Here is a 16,918-nt window from a genome sequence, read left to right as displayed (position 1 = left end):
GTTCGTTATTTATTCAAGGTTTTAATTGTAAAAGTTCCTTGTATGTCGTTTGTTTATCTAGTTACATTTATGCTAGGAAATGCTAAAAAAATTGTGTCTTTTTTCAGACAAGCTGTGTTTATAAGGTAATAATACAAGTATTTTGCTGATAGAGCTGTTTATTACAAACATCAATCACACACAAATGGTTTAAGTGAACTGGAAGTTTGATGATGAAATTCAGCAAAAAAACTGTTGTTTTTAACCTGTATTAAAATTAGATTGAAAGCTTTATATAATTTCAAGTGTTAGAATATGTATTTTAGAATAAGTTTAATTTAAGAGTTTAACTTAGAAAAGTCAGGAAAATTTTAGTAAAAATTCAGGAAAAAGTCAGTAAAAGTCAGGAAATTTTTCTCAGCTTGATCAGTGGCAACCATGCATAACTAATACAAATTTTAATTGTAATTGTGTAAAAATGTATACAATTTAAAGTTGTTTTTGATAATTTATTAAAAATATTATAGCATGGATGAAACGTACAGACCGGTGCAATTGAGAAAAGTTGTGTTGGGATATCCGAAGCACAACTACAAAACTGCCCTATTCAAATTTGACATTAACCTCAACTACAAGCTAGTAAATGTCATCCAAACTTATTCTGAAGACAAACCTACTTTAATTGTTAGTCTAAATTAAAAGCATATATGCTAGTATATCATGCATAGTATTGATTTATTTTAAACGTAATAAGAAACATTGCGTATAAAACTTTATATTAAGTGGGTAGGTGTCAAAAATGCACGAAGGGACACTTTTGCACGAATTGATTAATTTTAATTAATTAATTTTTAAATTTTTTTTACTATCACTATTACCCCAAACCCTTACATTTGGTCGGGAACTTAGAAAATATTTAATTCTTATTTCTTTTAAACAATAACTGTTTACCCTATTTAATTCTTTTTTTTATAAACTATAACTGTTAACCCTTACTCTTGGTCGGTAACTTAAAAAAATATTCAGTTATTATTTCTTTTAAACTATCACTGTTAACCCTTACCCTAGGCCAGTAACTTTTTTTTCTTCTTCATTTTATTATTAATTTATCTTTTTTTACTATAACTGTTACCCTTAACATTACCCTTGGTTGGTTTTCAAGTAATATTATTGTTTTTATTAATAAATCGTTTTTTTTTACTATCACTATTACCCCTTACCCTTGGTCGGTTTTCTATTTTGTTATTATTTTTTACCATCGTGCAAAATTATCACTTGTGCAAAATTGACCGTTCGTGCAAAAATGTCTTCGTGCAAATTTAACCCGTCCCCATAATTTAAGTAGTAGCAGGGTTCGTGCGCGTCAGGCTAAGACAGGCTAAATCAGTTTTTTATTTAAAAATTTGAGAATCTCAGTTTTTCTCAGTTCAAATGCTTGAAAATTTTTGATGAAAAAAATTTGAGAAATCTTTTTAAGATCAAATTGAGATGTGAATTTATTTCTAAAAATATATTTAGTTTTTAAAGACAAAATCAGTCAGTATCTGTAAAAATAAATGCTTAAAATGTTTTAATCTTCATTATTTCATTAATCAGAAATTTTGAGTAGATTATATCCGTCATAATTATGAAAATTCATTAAGAAAAGAGTTTAGTTTAACAACTTAGCTGTTTGTTTGAATTTGTTTACATCAGCTAAGTTTTTCAGAGCTTAATTGGTTAAACTTTTTTAATTTCCAATTTAAAGGTATTATACCAAATACTTTTTAGATTAAAACTCTTAGCAGTTTATTCATATATTTTACTGTTTGTTTAAAGTTATTAGAGATATTCACAACACTAAAACTTAGCTTTAACATATAAGTACTAAGTTTTGTGGGAGTACAAATTTTAGGTACAATTCATTTTTCTATACAAGAACAAAATATTAAAGTTTTTTTTTTTAAATTAATTGTAAGCTTTGTAAATCTGATATGTAATCAAAAATCACTATATTTATTAAGAGTTTAGAATTTATATTTATTTATCAATTTTAAGTATTAATCAAAATACTAGAAAAAATTTTTTTCACTTATTTTAATACTTGTGTAAGCGTTTCATTTTAAATTTTAATAAAACACGACAATTCACGTTGTTTTATTATAAATTTTCTGGTTATAATGTTTTTACTTAGTGCTTTATTAAATTGAACAATTGTGTTAAGTAATATATATTTAATTTTTACACTAGTAATAAATTAGATATAACACTTATTTTAAAACTTATCACTGAATTTGTTATGTTAAGGGCATAGGGGGTAATCACCTTTTTTACAATTTAGTCTTAATTTATTGAGTTGTAATTAAGCTATGAGTTACTTTTTGCAGATTTTTAAAGCTAAAAATATTTTTGAGATAAAGCTGGTTGAAGTCGGAGACTACAATAGTACTAATCAAGACCCCCCAATACCTAAAATAACTTCTAAAGAGGATTTTCGTTAATTTGAAAAATGTCATGCTAAATTGGTCTCAGTCAGGCTAAGTGAAAAAAAAAATCGCGCACGAACCCTGGTGTTTGTAATCGAGTACCGACTATAATGTTGAGATATATTATATTTCACTTAAGAAATTATATTAGAATGAAATAAATTAAAAAAGTTAGAGATAGAACTAAGTTATTTTAACTTACAAAACTATCAACAAATTGATATACTTAGTTTAATGGTATATCAGTTAAAATTTTGGCTTTTATAAACTCATAAGTTAATAGTTATGCATCGTGACGTAATAATCAGTTTTATATTTACAATAATCATCCTTTCATCGTGAGCCTGGCTAGCTCAGTCGGTAGAGCGTTGGACTTTTAATCCAACGGTCAGGGGTTCAAGTCCCCTGTCAGGCTTCCTTTTTTCTTTTAAAACATTGAATAAATTAATTGTTATTCAAACCTCATTAAAGTTTCAAAATTAACGAAAATATTATGTTGTAGTTAGCTCTATTTGTATTTGATTCATCATAATCAACAAAATTTTAATCAAATTTATATGATTAATGACACGAAAAAAAAGTATTTGTTAAAATGTAAATTTAACTGGTATAAATTTATTAGGTAACTTATGTAAAATTATCTATGTGTATTAAGACATATTAGAATTGTTATTTTATTTTAAATATCTTTATACATTGGAAATAACTTATAAAACAAAATGAAATAAGAACAAATTAAACCATTTAGCTGTAACTACAAACTAATCAATTTTAAAAAAATGAAAACAATAAGTGCTACTTAACTTTTAACTCCAATAAAATTTGTTTAGCTGTTTAAATTAACACCTTACTTTTTGTTACTATTTTTTTTCACAATAGTTACAGTATAAATCTTTATTAGAACTAATCAATATGAATATCTAAAAAGAAAGTATTTCTATTTTTGTAAAGTAACATTACAATTATTTTCAAATATTTAATTTTCAACATATCAAACAAAATTTTTAATGAATTGTTTTAAAACAAAAAGTCTACTATATTTTAGAATTTTTTTAATTTTTATCAAATTAAATATAAGCGCAATTAAATGTTTACACCCATAAAAAGTTTTTAGTATGTAAGTTTTTTAAATAAATATATTAAATAACTTACAATATTTATATATATGAATATATAGTTAGACAAAAGTGTTATTAAAACTTTATCATATATTAGATAATTCTACAAGAAAACGGGTTGTGAAACACTATTAATTTTAAACCAAAACATAAGTTTAATAAAATTAACTTAACCTTAAGACTTTACAGTTGTATGATAAACAGTGTTTTTATGAAAATAATTCATTTTGGTATCGTTGCGTCATAATACGCCAGTCAGAAATATAATACTGAGGAATGCATGCTAGACGTGTGGCCGGTTAGCTCAGTTGGTTAGAGCGTCGTGTTAATAACGCGAATGTCGCGGGTTCGACCCCCGTACTGGCCACACTTTTTCCTCGTTAGTATAGTGGTGAGTATTCCCGCCTGTCACGCGGGCGACCGGGGATTCGATTCCCCGACGGGAGTTTTTTGCATACTTAATATATTAGAATCAGTATTGTTATCCACTAATTATTTAATAACAAAAACTATGAATTTATTCTTTCAAATCAAAACATATAATAACAAAAATTATAGTAACATAATGTATAAAAATTATCTTTTTAATTTATCTAATATTTTTCTAACAAGTGTTAGTAGACTAAAGAACATTTTCAAATATATGAAGTAAATAGTGAGGTATTTCAACAAGTCTTCGTGGCGCAATCGGTTAGTGCGTTCGACTGTTAATCGAAAGGTTGGTGGTTCGAGCCCACCCGAGGACGTTCTTTTATTTGTTCAATATTGAAGAGTGTGCAAAATTTTTACACTGCGCGTGTTTTCTCACTTTCACATTTTTACAACAGTTTTAAGTTATTTTAAACATCCGATTATTTACATTCAGGTTCTGTCTTTATATTTATACATAAGAATTTTTAATCTTTTTTGTTCTTCAAAAAGTTCGTTTTAAATTACTAATTAACCTTCAATCAGGGTTGCCACTCGGTCAGGAAATCAGGAAAAGTCAGGAAAAATTAAAAGAAATGACAAAAGTTAGGAAAAGTCAGGAAATTTAAAAAAAAAAAAGAAAAAAAGTCAGATTTTGTCAGTTTAAATTTACAAAATTCCTTGTTTTCCGAAGCTTTCAAATGGTAAAAATTAATTAAAAGTCAGATAAAAATTCCAAAATTTTCCTAGAAATTTACAAAAATAGTTAATTTTGTTTCCAATGCCTTCACCTGGTATAAATTAGTAATATATCCTTAACAAAACTGCAAAAATTTTCTATTAACATATTGAACAAGTACCCTCTTTGAACAAGTAGATTTTGTAAGCTTTTTAGTATTGATGATCTGTAGCAAGGACACTCCCATAGTGAAACTGTGATATATACACAAAAGTTTATCTAGCATAGTTTTAGAATAAAAGTCTTTTTTGTTTAAATAATTAAATTCTTTATAACTAAGCAGTTAGTTTAGTATTTCATGTAACAAGTTAATGTGTATACTTTACCTCTTTATAATTTTTTCAAAGTTGTTTAAATTTATAAATTAAGTTATAAAAGAGGTATATGCCAATATTAAGTTTACTTATTATTTCTATTTTTTTAGAGTAACTTAAATTTTTAAAGTAAATAAGAGTATATTTATTTGTTACAAGTTTTATACTAAATGACAAGAGGAAATATTTTATACAACAGATATAGTTTACTTTTTTTTTTACAGTTACTTAAATATATTCTTTTTCAATTGATTTTTAATTTAAGGATTTTATATAAAATAGTTTGGGTAGTATTTTATTAAACTAAGTGAATTATTTATATAAGTAAAAATAATTTAGAAAAGTCAGGAAAATTTTGGTGAAAAGTCAGGAAATTTTTCTCAGCTTGATCAGTGGCAACCATGTTCAATACAAACTCATTATTAAGTAACTAATGAATTTAACCTTTCAAGAATTTATTTTACAAACTAAGTTTCGGTCAAAGACCTCGTCAGTGCTTAAATAAATATAAAAAGATATGTAACAGTCATAGAAAATAGCATTTAAACAATTGAATTAAAATAAAAACAAATTTTTGCTCAAAATTTTTACTTAAAAATCTAAACAAATTAAATTTTGATATTAAGATTGAATTTAAGGTAAAGTTTAGATTTTAGTTAAGATTAAAATCAATATAACAACAATGATAATTTTAAAAGCTGTATGTATCTTTCTCTTTTCTTCTACTTAATTTTCAAAGTAGACATTGCTTTAGAAAAAATGTAGTAAATGAAGTGAATTTAAAGTTGAGATGCATTTTAACGTAGTTTATTTTAATGGTGACGTAACTATTGAAAATTTAAAGAATCTTTTGCTTGTAATAGCTGTTAAAATTTGAAACTCCGCCCGATGCTTTATATAAAAATTTAAAGTTATAACTAATTTTTACCTAAAAACAAAACAAGTTAAATATTATATTAAGATTGAATTTGTGGTTAAGTTAAAACTTTAGTTAAGCTTCAAAATTAAAGAACAACACAAATACTAATAAACATATGTATGTAGCTTTCTATTTTCTTCGAGTTGATTCTCTAAGTAAATATTGCTTAAATAAAATGTAGTGAGCTTAAGTTAAGATGCATTTTAATCAAGCAAAATTTATTGTGACTTAACTATTGAAAATTTAATTAATTTTTTACTTATTATAGTAACGAAAACTTGAAATTTTGTTTAAATGATTTTTATAAAAACACTTTTAGTTTCAAGAAAATAATAGCTACACATTTTGTGTATAAATTTTTGTGTAGCTAACTTTACGCACTTTGTAATTTTAACTTTACCACATCTTTGACCGAAACTTAGTTTGTAAAATAAATTCTTGAAAGGATAAATTCATTAGTTACTTCATGAGTTTGTATTGAAGCTTAACTAGTAATTTAAAACGAACTTTTTGAAAAAGATAAAAAAATCTTATGTATAAATAGAAAGACAGAACCTGAATGTAAATAATCGGATGTTTAAAATAACTTAAAACTATTGTAAAAATGTGAAAGTGAGAAAACACGCTCAGTGTAAAAATTTTGCACACTCTTCAATATTGAACAAATAAAAGAACGTCCTCGGGTGGGCTCGAACCACCAACCTTTCGATTAACAGTCGAACGCGCTAACCGATTGCGCCACGAAGACTTGTTGAACTACCTCACTATTTACTTCATATATTTGAAAATGTTCTTTAGTCTACTAACACTTGTTAGAAAAATATTAGATAAATTAAAAAGATAGTTTTTATACATTTTGTTATTATAATTTTTGTTATTATATGTTTTGATTTGAAAGATTAAATTCATAGTTTTTGATATTAAATAATTAGTGGATAACAATACTGATTCTAAAATATTAAGCATACAAAAAACTCCCCGTCGGGGAATCGAATCCCCGGTCGCCCGCGTGACAGGCGGGAATACTCACCACTATACTAACGAGGAAAAAGTGTGGCCAGTACGGGGGTCGAACCCGCGACATTCGCGTTATTAGCACGACGCTCTAACCAACTGAGCTAACCGGCCACACGTCTAGCATGCATTCCTCAGTATTATATTTCTGACTGGCGTATTATGACGCAACAATACCAAAATGAATTATTTTCATAAAAACATTGTTTATCATACAACTGTAAAGTCTTAAGGTTAAGTTAATTTTATTAAACTTATGTTTTGATTTAAAATTAATAGTGTTTCACAACCCGTTTTCTTGTAGAATTATCTAATATATGATAAAGTTTTAATAACACTTTTGTCTAACTATATATTCATATATATAAATTTTGTAAGTTATTTAATATATTTATTTAAAAAACTTACATACTAAAAACTTTTTATGGGTGTAAACATTTAGTTGCGCTTATATTTAATTTGATAAAAATTAAAAAAATTCTAAAATATAGTAGACTTTTTGTTCTTAAACAATTCATTAAAAATTTTGTTTGATATGTTGAAAATTAAATATTTGAAAATAATTGTAATGTTACTTTACGAAAATAGAAATACTTTCTTTTTAGATATTCATATTGATTAGTTCTAATAAAGATTTATACTGTAACTATTGTGAAAAAAAAAATAGTAACAAAAAATAAGGTGTTAATTTAAACCAGCTTAACAAATTTTATTGGAGTTAAAAGTTAAGTAGCACTTATTGTTTTCATTTTTTTAAAATTGATTAGTTTGTAGTTACAGCTAAATGGTTTAATTTGTACTTATTTCATTTTGTTTTATAAGTTATTTCCAATGTATGATGATATTTAAAAAAATTAACAATTCTAATATGTCTTAATACACATAGATAATTTTTCATAAGTTATCTAATAAATTTATACCAGTTAAGTTTACATTTTAACAAATACTTTTTTTTTGTGTCATTTAATCATATAAATTTGATTAAAATTTTGTTGATTATGATGAATCAAATACAAATAGAGCTAACTACAACATAATATTTTCGTTAATTTTGAAACTTTAATGAGGTTTGAATAACAATTAATTTAATCAATGTTTTAAAAGAAAAAAGGAAGCCTGACAGGGGACTTGAACCCCTGACCGTTGGATTAAAAGTCCAACGCTCTACCGACTGAGCTAGCCAGGCTCACGATGAAAGGATGATTATTGTGCATATAAAACTGATAATTACGTCATAATGCATAACTGTTGACTTATGAGTTTATAAAAACCAAAATCTTTACTGATATACCATTAAAATGTGTATATCAATTTGCTGATAGTTTTGTAAGTTAAAATAACTTAGTTCTATTTTTAACTTTTTTAATTTATTTTCATTCTAATATAATTTTTTAACTGAAATATACCATATCTCAACATTATAGTCGGTAATCGATTATAAACACTCAAATTAACGAATTTGCCAATAAACCTGGAAATAAACAAAATGAATAATAACATTATTTCAAATTAAAACAGACCGTAAAACTTGTACTTTTAAAAACCTGTAGGAAATTTATTAAAAATATTTGGCAAACTTGTTGTAAAGGTTACATGTAAAGTAAAGAAAATTCGTTAAAACTCAAAAATTCTATCATATATTAAAAAAAACAAATTTGAAGTAGCTTAACAATTTCTTTTCAATGTTGTTTTACTACTTATGACATTTTTTTTAAACCTTAAACTTAATTTTATACAAAAAAGGAACCAAACAACTTGTTCTTTAAAAAACCTGGAAGATATGAAAAAAACCTTTAAAAATTTTTTAAACCCCTGATTTATGTAAAATTTATATAACCTTTATTTATCTTAAATACTTTTAATTGTTTTTATTTATAGTAAAAAAAAATAAAGAAATTTTAGGATACTTTTATAAATTAAATTTAGTAATCATATTATTTATATTAAAAGTGTTAAATTGAAAACAAATGCTTCTTACAATAAAATTCTGTGTTTCTGTATTTTAAACTATATACTTAAATGCTCATCAGCAAACTTCAGCTTTTTAAGTTGATTTATAAAACTTACTGTGTATACATTTTAATATACACACCTTTGTTTTAATTAAATTTCAAGTTAACTAAATTGTTCAAAATATCTTAATTTATTTTTAATCACGCCAATTAGCGCAATGTTTAATTTGTTTATAATTGTAATTTTTGATTAAACCCCTAAGAAATAAGTTGTACTAATTTATATAAATTTATAGTTTTGTTCAACAAGGAAAGGTGTAGAGCAAGCTGCAAACGTGTTGGCTGAAGATCTCGTATTGAGAATGTCACCCGAAACAAAACATCATCTGTCAACTCAGGCAGGACTCATCAGAAACAACAAGTTTTCAAATTAGTACTTAACTGTATCAAAAATAAATATAAATTTTATTAAACTATTGCTGAGTTTTTAGTTAGTGCCATCGTAAACAGAAGAAAGCATTTTAATATTTCAATTGTAGTAAGCTAAGCTAATAAATTTTATTGCTGAGCTCTTATCCCAAGTTTATCAATATTAAAAATGGTTATTAATTACGACAATTTGAGCCACAACTAAAATATCGATTTCATGTTGTCAGGTTGCGTGAACTAGTTGTATTGGGAGTTGCAATTCATCACGCAGGAGTCGATTTTCACGACAGAAGCATCGTTGAAAAATTATTTTGTACCGGAAACCTACTCGTATTAGGTTTTGATTTGTTCATTTAATGTTATTAAAAAGCTTGGTTATTATTTATGATATGTCAGAAAAGTTCGGCTTTTAATAAATATAATAACTATTAATATGTTTATCGTTAGTATTAACCTAGAGCAAGCCTGAGTAACCTTATTTTAAACAAGCACCTAAACAGTTTAATTTTATTACCAATGACCCATTGAATATTTTTTACAAATCAGTTTGCACGTCAACACTGGCGATGGGTGTGAACTTGCCGGCTCACCTGGTAATAATAAAATCAACTTGTCATTACGTGCAAGGCTGCTTCGAAGAATATTCACAATCAGAAATACTCCAGATGATTGGCAGGGCCGGTAGACCCCAGGTTATATATGTTTGAATTGTTTTTGTTCATTGCAATTTTTTTATTTATTAAATTTTATTATATTCAAATCATTGAAATCAATAGGTTATGTGTAAAAGTTGCAATTTCTACTGACTTTTTCGAATGTCTTAAGTATTTGCTTGTATTATATTTTACACAACGATTTTATTTTATATAATAAATTTATTAAAAAATGTTTCTCAACTTTAATTTTTTTTTTTACAAAATATTCAGTTCGACACAAACGCCACAGCAGTTATAATGACTTCAGATGAGAACAGAGATTTGTACACAAACATGGTCAGTGGAAGTCAGATAATTGAGAGTTCACTTCACAAGTTCGTATTGAAAATAGTTTAAAAAAATTTAGTATTATTTCGCTTCGTCACTGATAACTATACAAATAGAGTGAATAAAAAAAAATCAATAAAAATAGTTTTTCAAACTATAATAATCAAAAAAAAACTTTATATAACAATATTAATGTTTTGTATAAATAGTTTAATGATCTATATAAAATACGTGAGAGCAACTTGGTATGACATCAACATGTTATCTAGTTTGTTGATTTTTTCCTCACAGTAAACAAAATAAACATAATTAGTTTATAGTTTATATACTTTATTTCCCCACAGCAACTTAGTAGAACAATATAAAGCAATTTACTGATTATTTTCCCACAGCAACTTGATAGAGCATTTGAATGCGGAAATTGTTCTGTCGATGATCCAAGACGTCAGCATGGCTCTTGATTGGATCAGATCCACTTTCCTCTACATCAGAATTCAAAAGAACCCCAAACACTACGGTTTGTTACTACAAATTTATCAAAGGCTGTAGAACAAAACCAAAACATAAAGCAACCAATTTAAGTATACATAACCGTTGTCTCAAATAAATTGAAGGCGTACTACAAAAACTAAAATGTTAGAACTCAGAAAAAAATTCAGCGTGTAATTGAATAAATAATCAACAAATATACATAAGCAAAAATAAAAATACATTATAAGAAAAAAAAATAAAGGGTGTAATTATCTTGCAAGAAGATAGAGTACATACTTCAAAACGTAGAACAACACAAATGTTCAAGTATTAGAATAACTTGAGCACAATTTTATATGTAATTTGATGTAATTAAATTAGTTACAATTTATAAGGATATCCTGTTGGATTATCTTGCAAGGAGATAGAAGACCGATTACAGCAAATGTGTATGCGGCATTTGGAACAACTTGAACAAGTCAGTTTAGTTGAAATATCTGAAGATCTTATTATAAAAAGCAGCAACGCCGGTATACTGATGGCCAGGTTTGTATAGTTATATTTTGCTCATTTAAATAACTATTATTATCTTAACAGATTGTTAATTGTTTTAAACTTGTCAAACTGAATAAGAAGTTATTCTTCACTAAAAATCTTTTTATACCTTTCAAATTTTAACATTGAGCTTTAATAAATTTCTATCTATTATTTCTAGATTTTAATCTTGTTTTATAAAATATCCAGTTTTTCTAAATCTGTTTAAATAACGATTAATATTTGTGCTTTAAATGAGTTAAAGGGAAGGTAGAGTTAAGTAGCTCATTGTATTTCATTAGCTTTTATTATATTTCCTAACCTTATTTAAAACTAAGAAAACTAAACAAATTAAATAAGTAGTTTTTGTTCAAGGTACTGCGTAAAGTTTGGAACAATGAAAATTTTTCAGCAGCTGAAGGGAAACGAAAACCTGGAAGACATGGTTTTGTTTGTTTCAAATAAATATCTATTACTCGTTATTTATTACTTTTGCTTAGTAAGGTTTAGAGGAGAGAGAAGATTTAAATATTGTTTTTTTTCTGGAAGACTTGTAACTTTTTTTGTAAATAATTAGTTTTGTTTGTTTTGAGTTGAATAATTTAAGGGCAAGTAAGACAGTGACCTTAACTCCTATTAGTTTTTAACTTGATATAACTATATTATCAAAAATTTATAAATGAAACTTTAATTTGTTTCATTTATTTGGAGTTCTAAGCAAAAAGTGTTGTTATTGTTTATCATAAAATTATTTTATTATATTAATTATACTATTTCAGGTGCGAATTTTATCAGGTTGCGATGAGTTCAATGAAGTTTCAATCCGCCAATCTGACAAAACAGCACTCAATAAAATGAACAAGGATAAAAACAGAATTTGTATAAGGTTATTGTTTTGCTGTTTATAATAAACACGTCCATAAGTTTATTGTATTTTGTTGTTAATAAAAACAAAAGCTTGCATAAGGTTATTGTATTTTGTTGTTAACAAATACAAAAACTTGCATAAGGTTATTGTATTTTGTTGTATTGGTAAAAAAAAATTGATAAAGAGAATATTTAGTAAATTGATGTTTGTTTTGGTATCGTTTTCTGTTAACAGTTATATTTTATCCTAATATTAAAACAGTGAAATTAGTTTATTAAAGTAAATATTTGATAAATAATAAAATTCTGCAGCGTTTACAATCTCATTACACGTGACAGTAATTAATATAGATAATTAATACAAATATTTAGTAAATGGAATTTTTACACGTCTTTGATTCTTTTCGGTAACTGTATTATTTTATCACAACGACAAAACAGTCAAGGTAGATTATGAATGTAAGAATTTAATAAGGACCTTGTACAGTATGCAGTTCTTGTGATCTTACAAAAAAAAAATTACCATTACAATGTAGGTTTCCGATGAATGGCAGAATAAAATCGACGCAAATGAAAGTGAATTGTTTATTGCAAGCCACGCTCTCTTGCATACATATTCAGGAGTTCTCTCTTGCCCAGGACGTTACCAAAATATTCAGGTTTTAATTTATATCATATATGAGATCTTTAAAATGTATGTAATTTTTTTGTGTGGAAGCCGATCGTTTCAAAACTTTAAATTACAGTTGAAAATTTATCAATAGTTTTGTTATGACCAAACTTTTTCGTAAAACTCATTTTATTTACTGTCATATATATATATATTTATATTTATATAGTTTTTAAGTAAAGCTAGTAAAAAATATTAAATAGTTTAAGATTATTACTAAATAAACCAGTAAAGTTTTTTATCACTTCATAGTTTCTAAAACCAGTTTGAATAGTAAGGTTTTTAAAAATCACAATAAAAATGAACAATTTAACTAAATACTTATTATTTGACAGATCAGCCAACAGGTTATCTAAATGTTTGTTGGAAATGCTGATGTTGAAAAACGAGTTCAAAGCTTTTTGCAGCGCAGCAATACTAAGCAAGTGCATCAAATCAAAATTGTGGGAAAATTCAAAGTTTGTTTTATTGTTGACATAAATGTTAAGTTTTAAGATGTAGAGTTTAAGCTGATTTTAAAATTATGTATATATAATTTATTTTGAAAGTAAATTGAGAAAAGTTATTTTTTTATTTAATTTTAAGTTTTTTTTTGGAAGTATATTAAATTTATAGAGCTGAGAGTAATAAAAATAGGCCCGCAACCAGCTAAAATCGGCTATTCGTATTGTGCATAGAAGAGTAATAATAAATAATAAACACAATTATGCAATGAGTTAAACAAACAAATAATAAATTAAAATACTAAAATTAAATACACAATAAAATAAACTAAATATAATAAAGTTAATTTTGCTTCTCATTTTTTCGTCTGCTTAAAGTATTGTTTATCCCTTACTTAAGTCTTTTGTGTACAGTAGATTGCCATTTGGCGCAATCATCTGCAAACAACTTCCACTCATCAGTTCTTATGTTTAAGCTTTTTAGCCGCGCTTCAATACGTCCTTAAAACGTAGTTTTGGTCGACCTCGGTTGCATTTGTCAACGACCAACTCGCCAAAAAACATAGAGTAAAAAATTCTCCCTTCACCCAGTTCACTTCAAATGTTTAAATTTTGGTTATCCAATACTCTTGCAGTCAAACGAGCGAAAGTGCCTAAGGCCTTACCAATACGACTATTTGTCCAAACAAATTAAATTTGTGTCCAATGATGAGTTTAACGCAACATTTGAGCCAAGTTATGCTAAGTTTTTTACATTTTCTGATGTTATTGATGTTGATTGCATGGTGGGAACAAAATGAGAGCTTAAGTTTTTGTTTGAATTATTTTTATTAAAAAAAAAGTTATTTTAAATTTAGTTAGTACTTGGTATTTATCAATTCCAAGTTTAAAAGGTATTATTGATAAACTTTTATTTTTTAATTTGTTAATTTTCTTATACTATCACGGTTACCCCTTACCCTTGGTCGATAACTTTGTTTTCTTATATATTTTATTTATTATAATTTTTTTTATTCTGTGCAAAAATGACCCCTCGTGCAAAAATGTTTTCGTGCATATTTGACTCGTCTCCATTAAATATTATACCAAGGAGCTATCAAGTTTGGTTTTAAAATTTATTTTAATCATTTACATCCATAACCGAATTCGACCAGTAAAGTTTTTCAAAATGAACATTTGTAGTATCGTGCTAAATTAGTTTAAAACCTTGGTAAAATATATTTTTAGTATAGACCACTATAAATACACAAATTGTTAATAATTTACCATATAAAAAATGTATTCAGACCGGGAATCGAACTCGGGCCGCGAATCCTAACCACTAGACGACCTTTTTAAATGCGTAAATCTCTTATATGCTGCATAATGAGCAAGTATGTTAGATATTTAGCTAAAACTTATTGATGTAGGAATGGGTAGTACTTGTTTTTTGATATAGTTGGTTTTGATAAAAGCTTATGTAAGTATTTATTCTATTAGTTACTAAATTATTAATTAATTGTAAAAATTATATTTCATAGCTTTTAAGAAGACATAAGCAGCTAACTAATTATTTGTCATATTTTCATAGGTACATAAAATAAGAAACTAACTATTTTTCATCATCATTTCACAGAAATTTAGTATTGATAACTAAGTACTTTGTTAGCTTTTCACAATCATCTAACACAGGTTATCAACAATTTTATATTTTTGCAGGTAATTAACATTAACCAACAACTATTTTCATCATATTTTCACGGGTACTTATCTATTTATTTCATAATTTCACAGGTACGTTGCAAAGCAGCTGCCGGGCATCGGTTTGACTTTTTCATCAGCTCTGGTCAACGCGGGAATCACTTCCGTGGACAAGTTGGCGGACACGGACCCGCGCGAGATAGAAATGATCACCGGCAAGCGGCCGCCATTCGGCAATAATCTGCGAGACGCGGCCAAGTCGATACCGAATTACGTGATGCAAGTCAACCAAGTATGATTTTTTGGTGTATGATTTTATTGCCAAGTTGGTTTTGACAGCCGAAAATATTTTCGAGATAAATTCTTGCCTGAGTGTATAATGTATTTAAAATAAGTTTTTTGATGATGACAAAAGTTTTTTTTCATCATCAAAAATTTTCTATGAATAAAACACATTTCAACTAGCTTTAAAGTATCTTTTCAATGTTGTTGTACTAATTAACACAGTTTTTTACCTTAAACTTAATTTTTAACTAAAAATAGACCCAAAAACGTGTACTTTCTAAAACCTAGAAGAAATTTCTGAAAAAACCAGTGGCCACCCTGTGTATTACATGTAAATTAATCATATTAATAGCATGTTTTTCAAAGTTCGTCTAAATTGGTTTAGTAAAATATCCTAAATGATAGAGCTGTTTCACAATTTTTTGAGATTTAGTGAGTATCTTATCTTTTTTCCAACTGCAGTTCGCTTAGCTTTTTTCAAAAAAGGCTTAATTTTTCTAATTGCTCTTAAATTTATTCTGGTAATATAAGTTAGAATTTAATTGCGTTCTTGCAAAACTATAGACGTGATAATTTTTTCTTGTAAGCTATTGTCTATAATAGTTCTAAGCAGAGCTTCCATATAATTAATAGTTACCATGTTTATAAAAGCCATAACAAGCACTATTTGGCTCCATACGTATGGCTATTTTGGCAACTATGCCTTTAAGTCAGGGTTTCTCAAGCTTATTTTTATAACGCCCCTCTACAAATTGGTTACCCATTTACTTTTTCAACCCCTTACTTGTTATTACCCCTGATAGTAATCTTTCACTTAAACCTTTTTGGGAAACCCTGTACTAAATACATAATTTTAATACATGACCATCAAGAATATATAACTGTGTTTACCGCGGTTAACGCTAACGTTAACTAGTGGTCTTCTAACGTTCAGTTTTTACATTATATATACTTGTACAGACGGAAAGATATGGAGATGATACGTGTGAGATAGAAGTTTTAATAACTCTGACAAACGCTTCTGATGTGAAAAATATTAAAAGAAACACCTGTCTGCTTTTGATTGGTTGTTACATATTGTTTAATAAATAATATTTGTTGTTCTGATAATCTTCCATAATTCAATAATACAGTTTTTAGTATTTTCGAGAGATTCTGACTTAAAATAAAAATAAACGCGTAATACACAGAATAAATCATTTTATTTTCATCATTAAACTAAACTCAAGTTTTAATAAATGTTTATATATAAAACACTATCAAATTCTTAATTAAACTAAATGATGACTTTGAAAACTCGCATATACTTATACAATTTACAGGCGATTCAGACAACAAGACGATAGCAAAACAGCGAATAAGCGACAATCAGCTGTTGAACTCGCTGAACAACACGTGGAAGAAATGCTACAGAATAAAGAGGAGTCATGCTACAAGCGACGAACTATCAATGAAGCTCATCAGTTCCGATTGGGGTTTGTGTGTATATTCGTTAAAAAATATAAGTATGTCCAGGGTTGCCACTTTATCTGGAAAAACCTGGAGTTTGAGAAATTTTGAAAAAAAAACTGGAAAAAACTGGAATTTTTAACAATTTAAACATGTTAAGTAGTAAAATTTTGATTAGACACATTAATCTATCATAAAA

General features: G+C 26.7%; 1 protein-coding gene and 4 non-coding genes across 5 annotated transcripts in view; 3 read left to right on the top strand and 2 right to left on the bottom strand.

Moving 5' to 3' along the window:
* The window catches only part of LOC145843066 (putative ATP-dependent DNA helicase HFM1), a 52,647-nt gene that overhangs the window by 3,992 nt on the left and 31,737 nt on the right, over positions 1-16,918 (top strand). Inside the window, exons 7-20 of the mRNA XM_082950533.1 lie at positions 507-663; positions 9,205-9,329; positions 9,565-9,674; positions 9,884-10,029; positions 10,264-10,367; positions 10,713-10,837; positions 11,187-11,337; positions 11,701-11,770; positions 12,105-12,211; positions 12,729-12,851; positions 13,198-13,320; positions 15,079-15,277; positions 16,231-16,336; positions 16,593-16,745. Coding sequence (XP_082806659.1) covers positions 507-663; positions 9,205-9,329; positions 9,565-9,674; positions 9,884-10,029; positions 10,264-10,367; positions 10,713-10,837; positions 11,187-11,337; positions 11,701-11,770; positions 12,105-12,211; positions 12,729-12,851; positions 13,198-13,320; positions 15,079-15,277; positions 16,231-16,336; positions 16,593-16,745 — 1,799 coding nt within the window. The remainder of the gene's footprint in view (positions 1-506; positions 664-9,204; positions 9,330-9,564; positions 9,675-9,883; positions 10,030-10,263; positions 10,368-10,712; positions 10,838-11,186; positions 11,338-11,700; positions 11,771-12,104; positions 12,212-12,728; positions 12,852-13,197; positions 13,321-15,078; positions 15,278-16,230; positions 16,337-16,592; positions 16,746-16,918) is intronic.
* On the top strand, positions 2,787-2,859 carry Trnak-uuu (transfer RNA lysine (anticodon UUU)). Its single transcript has one exon. It is a non-coding gene; the product is annotated as a tRNA-Lys (tRNA).
* Trnan-guu (transfer RNA asparagine (anticodon GUU)) lies at positions 4,235-4,308 on the top strand. Its single transcript has one exon. It is a non-coding gene; the product is annotated as a tRNA-Asn (tRNA).
* Positions 6,617-6,690, bottom strand: Trnan-guu (transfer RNA asparagine (anticodon GUU)). The gene has a single exon. It is a non-coding gene; the product is annotated as a tRNA-Asn (tRNA).
* Positions 8,070-8,142, bottom strand: Trnak-uuu (transfer RNA lysine (anticodon UUU)). The gene has a single exon. It is a non-coding gene; the product is annotated as a tRNA-Lys (tRNA).

The sequence above is a fragment of the Thalia democratica genome, chromosome 8 (genome assembly GCF_965202585.1).
Source record: "Thalia democratica chromosome 8, ktThaDemo2.hap1.1, whole genome shotgun sequence".
NCBI classification, from domain to species: Eukaryota; Metazoa; Chordata; class Thaliacea; order Salpida; family Salpidae; genus Thalia; species Thalia democratica.
The sequence above is the reverse complement of the archived record's forward strand: the minus strand, read 5'-3'. Positions and strand labels throughout refer to the sequence as shown.